General features: G+C 39.3%; 1 protein-coding gene across 1 annotated transcript; it reads right to left on the reverse strand.

Annotated features, from left to right (window-relative positions):
• Nucleotides 1-3,622: 3,622 nt before the first annotated feature.
• Nucleotides 3,623-19,594, reverse strand: LOC146455557 (uncharacterized). The gene is made up of 3 exons (XM_085094070.1): nucleotides 19,536-19,594; nucleotides 7,774-11,663; nucleotides 3,623-5,544 (listed from the first exon to the last, which is right to left on the reverse strand). Exon 2 carries the CDS (start codon nucleotides 11,650-11,652, stop codon nucleotides 7,780-7,782), a length of 3,873 nt encoding a protein of 1,290 aa, XP_084950196.1. The 5' UTR covers nucleotides 11,653-11,663; nucleotides 19,536-19,594; the 3' UTR covers nucleotides 3,623-5,544; nucleotides 7,774-7,779.
• Between the last annotated feature and the right edge of the window lie 1,518 nt (nucleotides 19,595-21,112).

Genomic DNA, 21,112 nt, shown 5'->3' on the forward strand with positions numbered 1-21,112 from the left:
TTGCTTCCTTTTCACGTCACAACAAAGTTCTAGCTTTCTTATCCTGGTTGAGGTCACTCTCAACGGTCTTTGTCCAATTTTTTATTGGGCACTTTTCCTTTCCTGCAAAAATTTGCCTGTGTCTGTCCGCTACTCGCAAAAACAGTTTGCAAAACTTTGTTGACCAGTCACTCTGGCTGGACTCTAGACTCTGATCACGTGCGTCGGTCACACCACTCGATGACGTCAATCGTGTGTCTATACTCTAATCACACACTCCTCTAGACCAATCAAAACGCGAGTTTTACACAGTTTATTGTATAATTGTTAAATATCCGTTGAGTTGACGTCATCAAATGTTAAAAAACTGAAGGGAAGCTACGAGCCGAAGGCGAGTTGTTTCACTTTCAAATTTTGAACATTTAATGGCGACATTTTATGGTCTACTGTAACAAGAGTATGGACCATAGATAACGTCCGTCAATTTGTCTTTAACAATAACATGGTAAACGTACGAGCAAAATTGGCTTTATTTTCCATTGAAAGCGCCCGCGTTACATCTGACGTCATTTTTATTTTCTCTACTCTTACAGACAATAGCTAAGAGCCAATCAGCGTACGGGAAAGAGGCAATTTTACGCTTACGTCGTTCGTTTGTCGCGGCTTACGCCCCTCGAGCTCATGGCCGCCAAAGGTTGCGTCCGGACAATGCCGACAGCAACGAGGCTAATTGCCAACTTCGTCCCCGCAGCGTCTTCTCGATATTCAAAACGGCGATTGGAACCGCCATTTTGAATATCGCGCCTGAGACTGGGAATAATGTTGGCTAATTGCATGTGGTTTATTAGGAAAGCGGACTGACTTTAATCCCCTATTAAAAATTCAACTCGCTCATTAAAAATGTTTTTAAGGGCTACTTTTAAGCTAGTAGTACGTAAGAAAAAGTGTAAGTCAAAACTGAGGAACAAGAATCTTTTTAAAGAGTCTTCATTAATTACTAATTAAACTCGAATCAAAGTTCACGTCAGCCCAGGATCAGCTTAATCGGGCTTTAAACAACTCTGCCCTGATAAGCTCTCGCTAATACGAGAAGAACCTTAAAAAAAACTAGATAATCAACATATAAATAATTCCACGGGTCGAAATAATCATTACAGGCGCATAAGATGAATAACTTAAGACGAGGAATAAGTCTTAATGGCAGCAGATTTAAAAATAGGTGCTGAGGTGGCAAGAGCTGCCTCATGTGGCAAAATATTCCAAACACGATAAACTTTAGGATCTTGCATACTCTCCACACTGCTCTTCCATATAGTTCTTATGCAGCTAAGGACAAAACACATTAACCCCCCTTTCAGACCGGGTCCAGGGACCACAGTGGACCCGGTCCATGAACCCCTGGAAGAAGGATACAATAAGGCTTACGTTAAGCATTGTAGCGATGCATACGCTGTACAAGTTGTGTGGCAAACTTCAAACGATATAGTTTGAAACTCACACCTACCTACCTGGACACACAATGTACATTTGCGTGCATATATCTGCTGTGATGGATTTGTACGTCTTGTAAAAAAAAAACGTGTTCCTCCTTCTTGTTCCTTTCTTTCTTGTTTGGTATATTCACTATGAAATATAAAGCGCATGCTACCAATGTCCTTGTAATATAAACAATGTTGCCTGTTTCTCTTACCCTATGCCTTGTGCAAAGGTGTTAACCCATTCACTCCCAGATTTTTCCACAAAAAAAAACCACATTGCCGTACAACAAAAGGCATTTTCTTCGCGTCACTTAAGCAAATTGCAGCCAAATCGTCAGTAAGAAGAAAATCTCTCAAGCGTCCCTCTTAACGGATATTTGTGCAAAATTTGATTTCAGCCACTGGTTTTGAACGAGAAAACCACCAAATAGAATGCTTGCGCGTACAAACTTCATGGTAGAACCCATATAGAGCACAGTCCTTATATAGAGGGAGCACATTCCCAAGGCTTGGAAAAGCAAAGGTAGCATAAAACAAGCTGGGAAATTTCTGAAAGAAAAGCCAGTTTATCACCAAGCCCAAGGTCAGCATTTTTAAGTCCAAAGTCATCTCGGTGTTGTTGAACGATTTGGAAACGTGGAGGCGGGACGACTTAAACTGATGAGAGGAAGCTGGACGCCTTTTTATGCAAGAACCTACCGGTTACAAACGAGGACTGAGATAAGAATAAGAACTGGAATGGAGACAATAAGAGACCAACTGGCCAGGAGAAGATGGACATGGTTAGGTCATGTCCTTAGAATGTTCTACCACTTACACATTGCCTTCACCAGGGTACCAAAAGGAAAGAGGAACCAAGCCGTCCGCAGGAGGAATAGAGAAGACGGTGGAAAGGGAGCTCAAAGACAGACGACTAAGTTCGATTTTGAAATCACGCGTATGATTTCAGACCAAATTGCAGTCCACTCAGTTCAATTACCATTGTTAATTTCAGCACGCTTCCATCAGCTGTTTCGGCTGGTAAAAATTGTAAAAAAAACTGGGGTACTGGATACAAAACAGAATTGGAAAATTACTTCAGACGAATCGCAAAAGAAAATAACAGAAGAGAAGATAAAACAAAGACTGTTATCAGATCTGGTAGAAAAAAGATCAGTTAAAATAGCTAAAAAGGAAAAAGACTTTTTGAAGTTTTCCAGTGTTTGTTTAATCGATAAATATAAAAATAACTTGCGTGTTCGTCGCACCATTCGGTAAATTTTGTGGACTGGTACCTTTTAGGGTGCTAAAATCTAATAGGACCACCGCTAGAGTTGTTGCGGTACGTAAATTGTTTCTTGGAAACAGTCATCCAGGAATATAGGTGTTCGAAACAGTCGTCTTAATTTATCACTATTAAAATTACCAGCGCTAATTAATTCGTTCTTTTAGAATTGGTACCTCTTATGGATGGAAAATGAATTTGGGTCACGCCCATAAAACTAGATTCTTATAACTTTTAAAGGGTGTATTCAAATTTTTCCAACCAGCACTCACGTTATATTTTTAGGGAAGTATCCCCCACGGGGTCGAGTGCAGGCACGTAGCCAGTATAGTGACAACCGAGGTAGTTGTATTTGTAAAATTTCCAACTTCAACGTATTAAAAACATTTAGAATTTATTTAAGGCCTTTCAAAAGAAAATATTTTTTAAGTTTTTCAAAGGAGGAAAGGTTTGGCGATCACCAGCCGTGGTGGGTGTATGTGTTATTAGTTTTGAGTGCCGAGAAATTTATTTTTTTCCGTCTGCTGTCAAATTTGATCAAGTTGTGGTATGTATATGGTGAACACTTGCGTTTTGCCGATTATGTGGGGTTACAAATATTGGGATTTCTGCGAAGGAACGACAGGATAAAAAATCAATATGTTGAAGGAAAGGAGCATGTTTTGTTTGGCCTTTTCACGCATATTTTTCTGAACTTAGTTTTGACTTCCGGGGTAAAGAAGTTTATCTTGTGACCGAAAGGTATTACAAAGTAAAACTAACAACTGTTTCTATTATATTACCCAGGATCTTCTATATTGGAAGATCAAAATGAAATATTTTGGGAATGAGAAGACTTTCATATCTAGAGTTACCAAAAGCATTTATTAAAGTATTATCAGCTTCACACCTGTTCAGATCATTGAAAGATACTTTTATCATGTGCTTACTTTATAGCAACTGTTTGTCAGCAAACGCACTTGCTACTGTGTTCGCTAAAATATATCATCGTGAAAAAACCGTTATTTCTCCGCAAAAAAGGGAAAGCTTGCTTAAAGCTCTTTACCTTATCCAAGCTGTTTTAAAAAGTTCACTAAAAACAAATTCACTGACACTAACGCTCTCTCGAGAATGAGTGGGTTCAGTTTAAAATAATTGTCTTCGACGATAGACGTTTGGTGATCGGGGGCACCCAGCGGTTCATTTCAGTGGATATCTGTTCTAATTCTCCGATTTAGTTGTGAAGAAAATTAAAAGTTTTCTTCGACAAGATGTAAGCTCAATCTTTCTTAACACTGGAAAATGAATTCTTTTTGTTTTCGAAGGAACAAAAATGTCGCTAGAAATGCGAAAAATAGCCAGCTAGAATATTCGTTAAGCCAACAACGTCTAGTAAATTCGAGGAATAACATTGCATTCCCTAAAATTTGTTCAATTTAAATGTTTAGCCAAGGGATCCGAACAAATTAAACTGTACATATTAGCTTACACAAAAACGTCTTACATGGGCAAAAAACTATCTGAGGACACAGGAGACAACATTTTAATGTTACTCCAATGTTTTCGTTCGGTCCCCCCGTCCGGACTGTCTTTTCTCTTTGAGAGGTGTTTAATTGTGCACTAAGAAGCATCTGTTCAAGTCGAAGGTGCTTAACAGAGGGAATACGAACAAACAAAAACTGGGGAAGCTTACCATGTACGCAAACCACCCGAATGGAAATTTTCGGCATAAATACGAAATTATTTAGCTTGTCTTAACAGAAGATAGATAACATGCAAACTGTATGAACATCAGCTGTAAATCCCAAAAGGAGTAATACAAATGGATCACTTTGACCAGAAGCCTATAATTTCAGAAGTAGTCCAAATCGAATAATGCGTACCATTTGATTTTCCAAATGAAATTCCCGGGTTTTCCGGCCCATGTAAATGGTAATCACCCTGAATAATAAAGAACCAAACTGCGTTATCTGTGTCACCAGACAACATTCGATTTTGCAACTTGACATATATACAAAACACTTTTGTGCTCCCTATATCTGGTAGTGTCTGGGTAAATATCCTTTTGTTTCCAAAAGGTCAACGAAAAATGAACCAGCGACTATATCAATCTACACCTATTTGAATACTTTATAAAATAGACTGTAAATATGCGACATTAACGAAAACATCTTAGTGGAATTTGGAGCAGAACTTGCAAATCCACTAACGACAAAGTAATATTTTTGAGTGATCACTAACACCAATCACAGCACATGTACACAACGCCATGCACCAATCAGAATGCAAAATAAATACATTTAACCAGAGTCAAGCTCGGGAAAACGCGTGCGAACAAGTCACGATTGGTTTTGCTTGTCATTTGCTGAGAAAGTGGCGCATGTTTTTCTAACCAATCACAAAGCAAACCAAAAACCGGATCTAAGAATAGGAACTACCATCTCCAAATCCTTTTGATGTCAATACGTACCGAACATGATTGACAATTAAGTTGGTTTTATCAAACACATTCACCAACGCGTCTACCTACCGAACCACACTGCAATTCAAATGTGTAAATTTCAAAAACTCTTAATGCTGCCAAATAAAATCCAATGCCGAAACTCCTAAAGTGTGTGAGGATTCCCTCTGTGTCTAATTTGAATCTGAAAAGACAGTCCTGATAACGAAAACTACAACGAAAAGCACGTGCACCCAAACCTCTACGTAACACAACTGTAATAAGTCAATGCTTTCAGACCAAGTGATTCCACTTTGGTCTACTGTCCAAGTTATTGACATCCTGTTTCAAAAGAAAGTTCCCATTTGTCGGACACTCCTCGGCGGGTGGCCTGGGCAAGACACCTGCAACAGATTAACAAACGTCTGATTTTAGGATTAGTATTGTAATCTGTTATTGGGAAAGAAGTTGTTGGGAAAGAAAATTCTATCAAGTGGATTTCGAATTGTCTATTGCCTCGTGCCGCGCTACGGCTCAAGGGCGGATCCAGGGGAGGTGAAATGGGTGAATTTTCACCCCCCTTTTTCTGAGCCCCCTTTTTTCTTTCTTTTTTCTTATCCCTCAAATATTGAAATAATATTTGATTTCTCTGATTGAGGTGGAGAATGTGCATAAGCGATGACTGATTCTACCAATCAATTTATTTATTTTGAGCCTGTTTAATGGGGTTGACAGACCAGCACGATTCCCGCTGTGTGCCCATTGTGTTGATAAAAGCCTTTATAGTTTTGCTTTAACAAGCATGTCTTTAAGCGATTTCCTTTTTCTATAAGAGATCAAGGGAGTTTCCTTGTATATCTCTCTTAGCAGCGGCTGGTTTTGTACTAAATACCATTTGTCCATTAGAATATTTTTCGAACATGGCAGTGATGGTTGAAATTGTGTCACGAAGGGTAGAATTTTCTTGTGCGGTTTCTGTTTTTGTGTAAGTGCGTTCTTCCTTTCCGCGAAGTTAACTTCGGAGAGGATTTTGTCCACCAGGTTACTAGGATAACCTCTTGATACCAGGCGTGTTTTTAAGTTTTTAATGTTTCCCTCAAACACTACTTTAGAAGAGTTTGTCCTCAGAAGTCTAAGAGCTTCTCCTTTAGCGAAGCCTTTTTTGACGCCTGCTGGGTGGCAACTGTTGGACAGTTGTGTACTGAAATGTTTCAGTAGGTTTGTAATGTATGCGCACGTCGAGAATCGGTTCTTTCTCGAATTTCTCTCCCTTATAGACTGTTATATCCAAGAATGTTGTTTGTAATTGTGAGACTTCAGCGGTAAACTTTATGGTAGGGTGGTACGAATTTGCTTGCTCAATGAAATGTTCTATTTCTTCTTTGTTTTTATCCACAAGCAAAATACATCGTCAATGAATCTTTTCCACGTTAGTGGTTTGTTAACGCTCTGCCTTAAGATCTCCTTTTCTATAGATGCCATAAAAATGTTGGCAAAAGGAAAACGCTACTGCCATTTTAGTGTCCATGGCAGTTCCGTGTGTTTGGAGATAGTCTTTCCCGTTAAATTGGAAGGAGTTCTCCTTCAGTATAAGGCTGAGCATTTCTCTGAGGAAATTTGTAGCTATAGGAGGGTTATTGGCATGACAGTTCTCGTATGGGTTGCATACTATAGTGATTCCTTCCTCTTGTGGGATATTCGTGTAAAGGCTAGTGACATCCATTGAGACTAGAAAAGCGTTTCTAGGCACCCTAGTGCTTTCAATAAACGTTATGAAATGTGTCGTATCTTTAAGATACGAGTCCTGTATTTGTGCTATTGGCTGAAGTAGTTTGTCTACGAATGATGATAGGCGTTCTGTTGGGCCAACACACCCAGATATGATAGGTCTTCCGACTAATGTCGGTCTGTGAATTTTTGTGAACACTGGGATTCGAGGCGGATTTGGTGTTAGGTTAAACCATTTAACCGCCATTTCGTCCATGCACCCTGCATGGTGAAGGGCATTAATGAGGTGTTTAACTCTCTGGGATGTATCTCTAACCATTATTTCGTCTAGTGGCTGATAGTTATTTCTATCATCCAATTGTTTCTGTCCCTCATTGATTCTGTTTTCTCTGTTCATAACGACGGTTGTTGTGCCCTTATCTGCTTTTTTGAGAATAATTTCTTTGTTGTTAACAAGCTCCTTGAGAGCTCGTCGCTGCACAGACGTCATACACCTCAACCAGGCTTTGGTTCTATTACGTTATTACAAAAATTCACCCCCCATTTCAAAATCCTGGATCCGCGCCTGCGGCTGTGTTTGTTGAAACATTATTTAGTAAGTGCAACCTCTTAGATCTCAGCAATTACACTGAATCAGTAGTCTATCAAAAGCAGAATGAACGGAACACCGTTGATTAAGCGGTATAAGAGGAATTATGTTCTTGATAAAAGTTTAAGTTAACTCAATAAAGGGTAGAATTGTTGTTCATCCTATTATGGTGTTCATGAATCACGGAATTAGTCCAGTCCTATAACAATGTACCTTTCGGTATCCTGTCAAAGAACTATAAGTCTTTCCAAACGAATGGAAGAGTTTTCTTCAATAATCCATTCAACACCCGAAATAATACAGTTCATATATTAACTAACCTTTACGCTCCGAAATCAAACGTCACGTTATCCCCAATCAGCATGAAAGGTGCCCAGTTCCCCAAGTCAGCATAGCCGTTACTTCTCATCCACTTCATGGCCTGGTGAAGAGACTCACTGGCACTTTCCCCACGAACCAGGTGTTTGTAAAAACGACTCATTAACTGCTCTGTTGCTTTGTCTGGTATGGCCCAGAGGGCCACCAATACTGAGCGTGCACCGGATCCTAAGAAGGCCCGAGCGATTCCAACAACTCCCTCAGCTCTAACCTGTCCTTGTGCACTGTGACAACAGCTGAGTACTACAAGTTTAGCACGCACCTGAACTTGTGAAATGTCATTCATTGTCAAGAGGTAGTCTTTCTCGCATGGGGTCGCGTTAGTGGGGCGTTGAGGAGCGAGGGCAATTTCTCCTCTTTCGGCATGACCATGAGCAGCAAAATGAATCAGACTTACAGATGGTATCCTCTGAAGGACTGCTTGTTTAGTTGCTCGCTCCTCTAACAGAGGCTCAGCTCCGAGTAGTTCTGCTATCGTCTCCGCTTCCTTTCTTGCAGAGGGCAAGCGACAAGGATTCTCAATGCGTCCCTTGTAAAGCACGTCCCCAACGTCCGGATCGCCCACTATCAGGGCCCCGGTCAGACTGTGATAATATGCTGGACTGTCCTGAATGAGCCCGAGAGTCGACAAAGAAGGAACAATGCGGATTCTGTAAGTCTGTGATAGGTGTTTCTCACTTTCATCTTTCAATGCTGCGAATGGAACTTTGTACAAGGCGCGATGAGGGACAATCACGATTTCAGGTTGGTCAAGAAAGTTAGCCACGGGAGCGATGATCATTTGGTAACACTCAGCTAGGGTGGGAACGGGTTGAAGGTTTTCCTCTTCCTCGGTCTCTATTGGGCGAAAAGCTGCCGAGCTTCCTTCCTCTGGTGTTTCACGTGTTGAGTCACCAGCTTTTGAAAAAAACAGTGATCGATCTTCGTAGTGCTCTTGATCATGACGGAGGACATTAAACCTTCTGAAGGTTTGTTCACTGAAAACTTCCTGAACATCTCTTTCTATTCCCTTTTTAACAAAACATTCGTTGACGTTTACTTTACGGAAAAGCATTGGTTTGTTTCCTTTAAGGACCCACAAAAACATATAACAACTAAAATACGAAATGTATAGACAGTTACAACCAATCTCTTTCTTCACGATCCTTTGAATATCAGGCCACGACAACGGATTGACTGAAATTTGTTGTTGAGCAGAATACTGACCTGAGATTAAGTCTGCCAGAGCTCTGCCTCTTTCAAGCTCAAGAACACAAAGAGCTTCTTTTGCATTTTCCACTCTTAGGCAATACATAGCGCTGAGTAATTGATAGGAAAAACTGTATTTGTCTAAAAGGTTTATTTTAAATTGGTCATTGCGTCCAAGAAAACTTCGCATTTTCTCGCACTTGGAAATGCTTGCCAACAGACTCTTAAACGCGTCATCTTGTAAACTTATATTTCCTTCTAAAATGACATCGTATGCAAGTTCGAGGTGCGAGGTAGCCTCTCCGTGTACGTAACTTATCATTTTGCACAAAGCAAGTGCTTTTTCGTGATGCTCTTTAGCTTCAGCATATTTACCAAGAGAACGAAACATCGATCCTAGCCTTATAAAGCTTGTCGCTTCTCCTTCTTTGTCGCCAATTTCTTTTCTGATCACAAGTGCGTTTTGGTGGTACGGTTCGGCCTTTCCATATTCACCGAGAGATTCATACACAGTTCCCAGGTTCCCATAACAATTCGCTTCTCCTTGTTTGTCACCAATTTCTTTTCTGATCACAAGTGCGTTCTTCTGGTATGTTTCGGCCTTTCCATATTCACCGAGAGATTGATACACAATTCCCAGGTTCCCATAACACGCCGCTTCTCCTTGTTTGTCACCAATTTCTTTCCTGATAACAAGTGCGTTCTTCTGGTATGTTTCGGCCTTTCCATACTCACCAAGAGATTGATACACAGTTCCTAGGTTCCCATAACACGCCGCTTCTCCTTGTTTGTCACCAATTTCTTTTCTGATAATAAGTGCCTTTTTCTGGTATGATTCGGCCTTTCCATACTCACCAAGAGATTGATACACAGTTCCCAGGTTCCCATAACACGCGGCCTCTCCTTTTTTGTCACCAATTTCTTTTCTGATCACAATTGCGTTCTTCTGGTATGTTTCGGCCTTTCTATATTCACCGATAGATTTATACAGAGTTCCCAGGTTCCCATAACACTCCGCTTCTCCTTGTTTGTCACCAATTTCTTTTCTGATCACAAGTGCGTTCTTCTGGTATGATTCGGCCTTTCCATATTCACCGATAGATTGATACACAGCTCCCAGGTTCCCATAACACGCCGCTTCTCCTTGTTTGTCTCCAATTTCTTTTATGATCACAAGTGCGTTCTTCTGGTATGATTCGGCCTTTCCATATTCACCGATAGATTGATACACAATTCCCAGGTTCCCATAACACGCCGCTTCTCCTTGTTTGTCACCAATTTCTTTCCTGATAACAAGTGCGTTCTTCTGGTATGTTTCGGCCTTTCCATATTCACAGAGAGCATAATACACACTTCCCAGGTTCCCATAACACCCTGCTTCTCCTTGTTTGTCACCAATTTCTTTCCTGATAACAAGTGCGTTCTTCTGGTATGTTTCGGCCTTTCCATATTCACCGAGGGATTCATACACAGTTCCCAGGTTCCCATAACACGCGGCTTCTCCTCGTTTATCACCAATTTCTTTTCTGATCACAAGAGCGTTCTTCTGGTATGTTTCGGCCTTTCTATATTCACCGAGAGATTCATACACAGTTCCCAAGTTTCCATAACAGGCGGCCTCTCCTTGTTTGTCACCAATTTCTTTTCTGATAACAAGTGCATTCTTTTGGTTTGTTTCGGCCTTTTCATATTCTCCGAGTAATCGATACACAGTTCCCAGGTTCCCATAACAAGAGGCTTCTACTTCCTTGTCTCCAATTTTTTTACTGATCACAAGCGCGTTCTTCTGGTATGTTTCAGCCTTTTCATATTCACCGAGAGATGTATACACTAGTCCCAGGTTTCCATAACACTTTGCTTCTCCTTGTTTGTCACCAATTTCTTTTCTGATCACAAGTGCGTTCTTCTGGTATGTTTCAGCCTTTCCATATTCACCGAGAGATTGATACACAGTTCCCAGGTTCCCATAACACACCGCTTCTCCTCGTTTGTCACCAATTTCTTTTCTGATCACAAGTGCGTTCTTTTGGTATGTTTTGGCCTTTCCATATTCACCGAGAGATCGATACACAGTTCCCAGGTTCCCATAACACGTTGCTTCTCCTTGTTTGTCACCAATTTCTTTTGTGATCTTTAGTGCGTTTTTCTGGTATGTTACGGCCTTTCCATATTCACAGAGAGAATAATACACAGTTCCCAGGTTCCCATGACACGCGAATTCTCCTTGCCTGTCGCCTATTTCTGTCATGATGGTGAGTGCTTTCTCATAAAAGGTTTTTGCTTCTCTATATTTACTTTGAAAGTGGTATAATTTTGCTAGTTGATATGTTATCTCGCCTTCTTGGGTTTTTTTGCCATATTCGCGCGAAAAGTGTAATAGTCTGTAACCACAATCTATCGCACTTGCGTGATCGTTAAGAAGGCAGCACGTTTCAAACAATGATGAGTATATCCATGTGTATGCAAATCCAACAAATTCGTTTTGTTTTTCCAGGCCTTTGTTGTTTAGCTGAATCAAACATTCCTTGTAGAACTCAACAGCTTGTCGAACTCGACTTGTGTTGCGAAGGAATGTGGCAACGCATGTACCAATAAAGATTTTCTGTATAATTTCCCCTGCGTTGTCCATGACGGTCTTAACTAGAAACCAGAGAAAGAAAAGAAAAGCACAGTAGTCTGGGGCTGTTTATTATACTGGCAAACCAGTGTTGATCGGACACATTGATTCAAAAAACCGGTCAGTAACTGGTAAGTACGCCAGTTTTAGAGTGCATAAAATACATGTATTTTCCAACAGGGTACCCAACTTGATCATTTGAGCAAAATACTTGTTATGTTGTATATGTGTTTCCAAATCTCTTCGTGCTCTTTTAATTATAATAGACATATTTGTGTAAGGTAATACCCGGACTGTTCGATGCTTTAGATGTAAATTTAAGCTCCAGAAAGTTTCAGGAAATGGAATTTTTTCACCGTAAGTTACTAACTGTTGTTGGTCGTACGATGGTCTGTAGATTGCTACAAACGTGAAGCTTTTATTAAAGTTCCGCCTCTTCTCGCGTTTTTCTCCGTCCCTTGTGCAGCGCTTATAGTGGTTTCTTAGAAGTTTATGGCGTAAATGTCAGACGGCCAACAACATTATTATTTTTGATTCTGCTAAACCCATGAAAGGAAAAAATCTGGAAAACATAGGCGATAGTAGAGATTACATATATACACATTGATTTTACATAGCGGTACATTTAATATTATAATTAATAAATATTTATTAATATTAATTAATTAATTAATATTATGATACATATCCTTCTATCTCACATTAAAAAATTCCCTTTTTGATTAAACGTTCAGCTACTCCATGCTCTTGTAGTCCCACACGCGTTTTTCGGCTGCTGCATCGTGTTTTCTATCAACCCTGTTATTTTCAAGTTCTCTCTATCGGCTACACGTTTTTCAGTGGTGCCTATTCTCTGGTTTCTGAATCAAATGACTTATAATCCATCAACCATTTTCGCTTGTCTACCATTGGATGAAATGCATCACCTCACCAAAATGCTCCAAATAAAAGCGGATGATGTTACCAAATAATATTATCCAGAATTTAAAACTCGAGTTGTGCATAAGGGGAGAGGGAAGTGTGTATAGGGCTGCAAGCCCTACCGTAAGGAAGAAAAAATACCAAACTTCCCTTGTTTTAAACCTTTCTTTACACACATTTTTGGTATAGTAGTATACCCCATAAAACGCAAGTCGACTGATCAGTGCAATGAAAATTAGCAGCTGAAACAGGAGGACTTTATGTATTTGAAAAGTTCAAGAATTTGGAGTAGTGTTTTTGCTGTGTTTCGCTGTTGAATGGAGATAAGCATAACAAAATACTAGTTACAATGTAAAGTATATGAAATAATTCATATATGAGCTGCGGATGTAGCTGAAAGTGAGAAGTGATCATCGCTGTGAATTTTCCAATTTATGCAATTGGAAAATAGAAGCCTGAAAAATTCAGGCTTCAACGGGATTCGAACCCGTGACCTCCGTGTTACCGGTGCGATGCTCTACCAACTGAGCTATGAAGCCACACATTGGGAGCAAGGTCAATTGTAGGTTCCCATTTTCCCGTGAGAGGAGTGAAACGATGTAAAGTGTATGAAATAATTCATATATGAACTGCGGATGTAGATGAAAGTGAGAAGTGATCATCGCAGTGAATTTTCCAATTTATGCAATTGGAAATTAGAAGCCTACAATTGACCTTGCTCCCAATGTGTGGCTCCATAGCTCAGTTGGTAGAGCACCGCACCGGTAACGCGTAGGTCACGGGTTCGAATCCCGTTGAAGCCTTGAAAAATCGCTAGTTGTACTCTTTAAAAGCCTAAAGCTCAATGGCTCCAAGTACATATCCGACTTTTTTAATCATCGGGCCACCCCTTACAACTTAAGGGGATCCGGAAACAAATTACAGCAGTCTCATACAATACATTGTATAAACATAACTCATTCGCCTACATTAAATCACATCTATGGAATACTCTTCCAGCTACTGTCCAGTCCTCAGAAACCCTAAAATCCTTCAAACACCAAATATCTAAACTGAACCTGGTCGACAAAATTCGATCAGGATATCGACGCAATCGCTGCATTTCTTGATTACAGTGTAGTTTTCATTGCCTTGGCTGTATATTTCTCCCTTGAAATTTCACGAATCAGCTGAGTCATTTTGTACTATTTTACCATTTTTACCATTTATGCATTTTTATCACGAGCCCCTGGCTCGGGAGATTGGGCGAACACTCCCTATGCCCCCGGCTTTAAATAAATATTGTATTGTATTGTATATATGCGTTATTGACCAAGCGTGAGGTCAAGATGGCTGGATATTGGCCAAGTTCTCCATCTTGATCGAACAAGCTTGGTCAATAAAGGATTTATTATATGGCTTTACCATCAAGTTAAAACTACCACAACAAAACAAAACACGGCGTGAAACTGCTCTACCCGGAAAGAAATTCTTCATAGCCGGCCGGTGCAAGATTTATTTTCAGTGCATTTTTGGATTAGCATGTAATCGTGGAAAACAAGGAATCCTAAATTATCTTAGGGTTCTAACTTTAAAATGGTTTAAAGGGAGTATACAATTATTGAGAACGAAAAATTTAGATTCTCGCAAGAGCGGGAAGATTTGAATAGAATCCGGCAAACTCGCCATTTTCAGCCGATCGCGCGGTGGCGTAAATAATAAAAATTTTTACACAGTTTTCGGCCTCCAATCATTAATTCTTGAATGAAACAATAGATTCTGAGATTATATGCAAACACAACCCGAGAAAAAGAGCAGGTAAATCAGAAAACTGGGCGAAACTTTGACAAGATTTTGTTGTTTACAACAAGCAAGACGCGGCTAAATTAAAAACGTGAGCTTCTTCGGTGAACTTAAAAAAAATACTTTTCTGAACTGCTTTAAACACTAACCGCAACTTCCACTACGCTATGATTTAAATACAGTCATTGCAAACCTAGAGAACTTATCAATTTGGCACTCGACTTGAGACAATAAGTTTTTCAAAATCAATTCTATCTAAAATACTACACGCAGAGCAACTCACCGATTCAACAACTCACATTCATTGTAGCTGAAACAAAGTTTTCACTACACCAGGACGATTCCATTCTCTTTCCTTTCCTTTAGGTAAATGTTGAGAGTTTACCGAACTTTTTGGTGAGCGTTTTCCCCCAAAACAACGGGAAAATCGAAGAAAACCCGCATTGTTGTTGGGAGTAAAATTTCGATGCCAAGCGGACGGGCAACGGGTAATCCCGAGCGGGCAAGAAAGCTCCATCTTGCCCGCTCGGGTAGCCAATCACAGCGCAGGATTTGACTCATCTTGCCCGCTCGCGGAGCCGGCCATATGATAATGTATTGTATTGTATTGTATTCTGCGCTCGGCTTAGGATATAAAATAAGCGGCTGTCCTTAAAATCAGGAATGTTGATCAGAACATTCCGGAACATGAAATAGAACGAAATAAATTAACGAAAAAATAAAAATATATGTATATGAAAACTGAAAATGAGACAAACTTAATTACAAAAAAATCAGAACATTAATCAGCTTAACGAGAATAACACAACATCAGGAAAACAGACAAACAATTGACAAGTTTACTAACAATGATATACCAATAGACTTTTGACTAACAAAAGACGGATGGAAACGCACCAATCACTTTTTACAGTCTTTACAGCCAATAATATCACGGCTAACTGACAAACGACCAATCACATCTCGACTTCGTTGACCAATCAGGTCAACAACCAGAGACATTTATACCAGTACTGACGTTCCACAATTTACTTGACTCTGAAGATGACTTCAGCTCGGGTTGCTGAAAAGTCAGTCAATGTCACCTCAAACAGTCCTTCCCAGGACTACACTCACCCAGATGATCATAATTTACGTACTTAATAAAAAAATTCTTCTTCTGGAGGACATCCGGCCACATTGTGTAAATAATAGTGACAAGCCTGTGCGACTCCCTCGAACGTGTTTTAGCCTTTTTAAATTAAGCTTGCACGAATGTGCCTTTCAGAGTTAAAATTGGTTTTCAGATTAAGGTCTGTGTTCCTCGGGTGTAATGTAGCGGGTTTGGATTTTGGCTCTGTAACATGAAACAGTTAAATTTTAGGTATTTTAACACTAACAGTAAAAAATTTACTGTAACAGTAACTTTTAGCCAAGGCCAATATTATTTTGTTTGGTATACCAATAAGTTTTCAGCCCTTTTCCGTCGATTCCCGATCGTTTTGGAAGATTTCCGAAGACTACCGAAGATTCCCGAAGACTGCGGGAGATTTCCGAAGACTACCGAAAATTTCCGAGGAGAAATCCGAAAATTTTCGACTATATTCTGTCGTTATATTGATCACATGTGAACGATATATTTTTTTACAGTGTAAAGATACGATTTTTTCAGTGAGCGAAATCCTTGTAATTCACTCTCATTTGTGTAATCACAGGATTTTATTTATCATTAAAATAGGACACAATGCTCAACAAAAACGACAGATTAATGTCATTCCTTCCTTGTCAAAAGCTGATGGATATGTGCCACGGCTGGACGGCTGCCACGTTGAATTGCTTTGAAAGTTCAAAAAGGACCCTGCTTTTATGCCTTTCGAAAGCAGAACCTTCCCCCCGCTTATATAGAAGCTCAACGCCTAGAACTTCCCCCCTACAACACAAGGGGGGGGGGGGGGGGGGGGAAATCCGATGCCGCCATCTGCCGCCATGATGTTTCGACTTCGCCCTCAACGATGACCAAAAGATCGCAGGCTCTTGGTTCGAGATTGGTCTCCAGTACTCCCCAGGTTTCCCAGAATACTGTTGCACGTGGGTCGAAAAAGAGACTACAGCCCCTTTGAACAGGCTCAAAGTTCATGAACCAATTTTCTGAGAGCAGATAAGAAATAACAATTCTAAAAGACCGTGGGTTTTTTCACGAACAACCCTCCAAACACTTAACAGTACTTTCTCCGGAAACAGTTAACATTAAAAAATTGGCCAATTTAACAGCAAACACTAAAAATTATACGCAAATAACACTAAACACTAAACCCCAGCTTAACGAGAATAACACAACATCAACAAAACAGACAAACAATAGACAATTTTACTAACAATCGACCAATAGACTTTTGACTAACAAAAGACGATTTTCTGAGAGCAGATAAGAAATTATAATGCTAAACGACTGCGGTTTTTTCACGAAAAACCCTCTAAACACTTAACAGTATTTTCTCCGGAAACAGTTAACATTAAAAAATTGGCCAATTTAACAGCAAACACTAAAAATTATACGCAAATAACACTAAACACTAAACCCCATTCAGACCCTCTTTTAACTGCCTTTCTTGTTGAGATCTGTCCTTGATCCTTGTTGGTCCTTTAAACACCCTAGTCAAATTCTGGGCAAACAGGCGATAGGCAAAATTTAACGTAGTATTACACGGCTCAAGCTGGACTGTCTTAGTCCATTACTTTAAACGTCCGGAAGCTTCCACCCTCTTACTCACGCGCACTTCTAGGCAAGTCTAGGCTCTCACAGTTTCCATTCAAGAGAAGCCGTATCCCACTTTCCAAGCATTCACGCTAAATTAAAACGCATCCTCATATTGCTTGTGTTATTAATATTTCACTAGTCGACAATATCACTCACAGAATCAGCCATTGCTTCACGAAACGGCAATAAGAAAAACTTCTCCCTTAAACATTCCAACATATAAGGTCTAAACAAACTACAACCACATTGAAATTAACCTTTTAGTTAGGTTTAAGGTGTCTGAACCAGGGGCAGGTAGAGGTCTGAACACAGCTTGTGCGCGCTTTAAATGTTATGTTAATGATGCTGTTAAGGGCTCGCTAGGATTGTGGTAAGCAAATACGGCGTCGAAAAAAGCGATCCTTCAAATTTAGATCAAATGGATCTCATTTGTGAACTCGTTTTTATCATCGAGCAAAGTAAGTGAGTTCACGAAGAGCTAACTCTTTTTGTACGCTTTTCATCTTTGTTGCCACGCATGCGCATTTGACCAAAAAATTGTGACTCGTTGTTTAGTGGAAATAAACTGTTTTCCAATGAACCGGTCGTTATAATTTCGTGAAATTTGAAAAACAGTAGTTCTCTAAAAGGGTAACTTGCCAACAAGCAGAAACCCAAATCCCCCAATCCCCCACCTTAATTGATCACATGGAAAGATGATAGCAAAAAGTAAATATAGCAACTTCTTAAGATGCGTACTAACTGCCAGGATCTTTCTTGTATTTGAAAAGTAAACCTTAAATTACCGATAACTGTCGGCCGGATAAAGGACCCCTTTACACAGAGATTTTTCTTTAATTTATCATATATTCTAGTTAAGCTAATTTATTTATTTATTTTAATTTAGCCTGTGTACAGCCGCCCTCTCCTCTCAGTAAAAATCGGGCAGAGAGACCCGAGGGCAACAAAGGAAATAGGAGACGTCTGTACGCAGGCTTTTTAAATTTAATCTGACTTATTTTTCAGTTTTCATATATATATTTTTACATATTTTATTAATTTATTTCCTTCTATTTCATGTTCCGGAATGTTCCGAGATGTTCCGGAATGTTCCATGTTCCTTATTTTATCAACGGCCAAAATAAGCGAGCGCTGTGACTAATTATCGAACAGAATGAATATGTGCTTGTTCCATATGAGGATAAGTGACGGAAAGGTCGAAACTGAAGAATAAGCTTGAGCGGAAAAAGGGACTTCCCCTACTAAGCACACGGACATATGCAAATTGAGCAAGAAAATCAAAAATCTGTCATTCCCTGGGTAAACAAAAAATTAAGTGAAAATGAAAGAAATTATATATCCTCGTCACCTTTCGGCTAATTCAGTGGAATTTTGTCATCATGAGTCTCCCTACAGAAAGCTTAATAATTCTATTGCTTTCTCTCCTGGAGATTTCAAAATCTTTTGACAAATGAAGTGAAGTTTTGTCGCATTTCTACGGATTCGTCGTCCTGTAACAAAAATACGTCGGCGTTGTTTGGTGAATCCCACAATTACCTCTCAGGGAATTTGGTAAATTTTTTTTTCGTATCTTATTCTTCAAATTTACTAGCTCCTGTTGGCTTTAGGAAAATGCAAGCTGACCTTATTTCGTGATCTTTAAGGACGCGTTTGCCGTTTCGGAAACGAAAGGAATTAGTTTAAAAACTGATTTAAAAGTATAACGAAATTTTGAGCTCCTATTTAGACGAAGAAACTTCAGGTTTTCTTTAACACTAAATCCGGAGCTCTGAGGTGATTTACGACTTCTAACATATTTCCACCAAAATGAACCGTTGGGTCGGCCCCTGACCCTGTTAACGGACTTTATTTGTAACGAGGGCTCAACAGTCATTTGGAGATCACACAAGCAAACAGCCCTTCGCAGGGTTAACGAATGAAACATTTTGACAGGGCTGTGTTTTCAGTTGTCGGTGGAATGAATGCTATAGTTCCATCATGGGCGGCACCCAACCGTTCATTTCGATAGATATCTGTTCTGATGGCTTCGATCGCCTCACAAATTCAAGTTTAGTCGTAAACAAAATGTAAGGTTTTCTTCGGCAAAATGTCAGCTCCAAATTTTGTCACATTGGAAAACTAATTCCTGTCGTTTTCTAAGAGGGAAAATGTGCTATTAAAATGCGTAAAAAGGTCAGCTAGTATTTCGTAAAACCAATAACTGCTACTGAATTCGGACAGTAAAATATCCTTTCCTAAAACTAAATACAAGTTAAAATTTCAGCTAAAGCACCCGAATAGATCAATCTGTATTTATAAAAGCTTACACAAATATGTCTTTTAAAGGGGACAAAATGATCTGGAAACACAGGAAACAACATTTGAAGTATTTTTGCTTAAATGTTCCCTTTGGGTGACCCCGTGCTATACTTGACTGGCATAAATACGAAAAACTTTAAAAACATCTTAAACTTACCACGACGCCACTTACAGTCACAAATCGTCGCAGTGCGCAATCATCGGAGTATACGTGGTGGCGAGAAAGAAGTGCAAGCGTTTTATTAATAGCACTGACAACTCGAAAACAAAAGACACCTTAAACTCGTAAAAAGTACGCAATGTTCGAAAATGATCCACGTAAAATTCGAAAATGAAACACCCAAGGCTCGAAAATGATGCATCTAAAAATTCGAGTAGCATAATCAAAAGAGCCAACGCAAAAAAACGATGCAAACTAAACCTGAAAAACTAACCGTGGCTTGCATCTAAAACTTGAAAACAAAAAACCCAACAGCAAAAATTCGAAAACTGCACACAAGTCCTGCAAACAATCATCCCTGGGTAAAGCCAGTTTAACTGTGTGTGGTAACTCGACTGATAGCAGCTGATGAATTCTAGAAGGACTTTAATCTTATTTTGGCGCGTATCTCAAATAGGAAGCGTGTAAAGTTAAAACGGCTCTAATGAGCCGCTGGACTAGGAAAGGAGGGGAGGGGAGGGGGACGCCTTTTTCAAACCATGAGTTTTGAATAGAATTTGGAATTTCTAGGATGATATAAACTTAAACGTATTATCTGTTGGCGAAGCTAATAAAATAAAATTAATCAAATTCTAACAATTTTACCGCCGACTAACTGAAACAAAGGGACTGTATCCCAAACACAATGTCATTTTTACATTTTTTGTACATTGGGGGGCCAATTTAAGTTTATAAAGGCATATTTGTGTAAGATAACACCCTAACAATTCGTATGCTTAAGCTAAAAATTTAGGCTGCAGAATTTTTTTATGAAAATGAAAAGGAAAAAAAAGGCATCGAATGGTAATCACATATATTTAAGGAAGTTTTAGTTTTAGTTTTAGTTTTAGTATGTCTGAGATCAATGATGATATTCTTCAGTTTTTTCCCGCTAAGCTTCATACATAGGGTCATTTATACTGTGGTCTGAATCAAGCATGTCATTACCAGAAGAGTGTTACAAAACAAAATCTCTCCGACCTTATTATCAGCAGTAACAATTGTTGTAATCTTTGTATTTCGGTCAAAAAAATTATTTTTCATCAAGTATTGAATTTATTTTCATTTTGGATACAGCATTTAGATTAGCATTTTACCGTTTTATTTTCAGTAGAGAAGTTGCTCACGTTTTTCGGGACTAAACCAGGGTTTGGGATTTCCGCATCAGGCTTTCGAAATTGAAAGCGGCTAAACTCGCATTTCCTAAAAGAATCCATTTGTCACTGCTGCAACTCAATTTAATTAGGAAAATCCTGATGGCCTTTTCAAGAGCTTGCTATACAGCTAAAGTAGCTAAACTGATTGGCATTAGCTGAAATCCATTTTCAGTAATCTGCATAATCGAATAATTGCCTGAGGCAACACTTATCTAACAAGGGAACTCAAATCTCTTTTTATTCCACAGAAAAAAAAAACCTTTGCGTCTTATGGCATTTTCAAGATTTAATAAGCACTCAAGTTCTTTATTTAAAAAAATTGAAAAATATTAACCTGTATCATCCTTTCTGATATCATATTGCAGTTTTTGTATATAG

This window comes from Pavona decussata, unplaced genomic scaffold, assembly GCF_977016875.1.
Source record: "Pavona decussata unplaced genomic scaffold, jaPavDecu1.1 SCAFFOLD_272, whole genome shotgun sequence".
Taxonomy (NCBI): domain Eukaryota; kingdom Metazoa; phylum Cnidaria; class Anthozoa; order Scleractinia; family Agariciidae; genus Pavona; species Pavona decussata.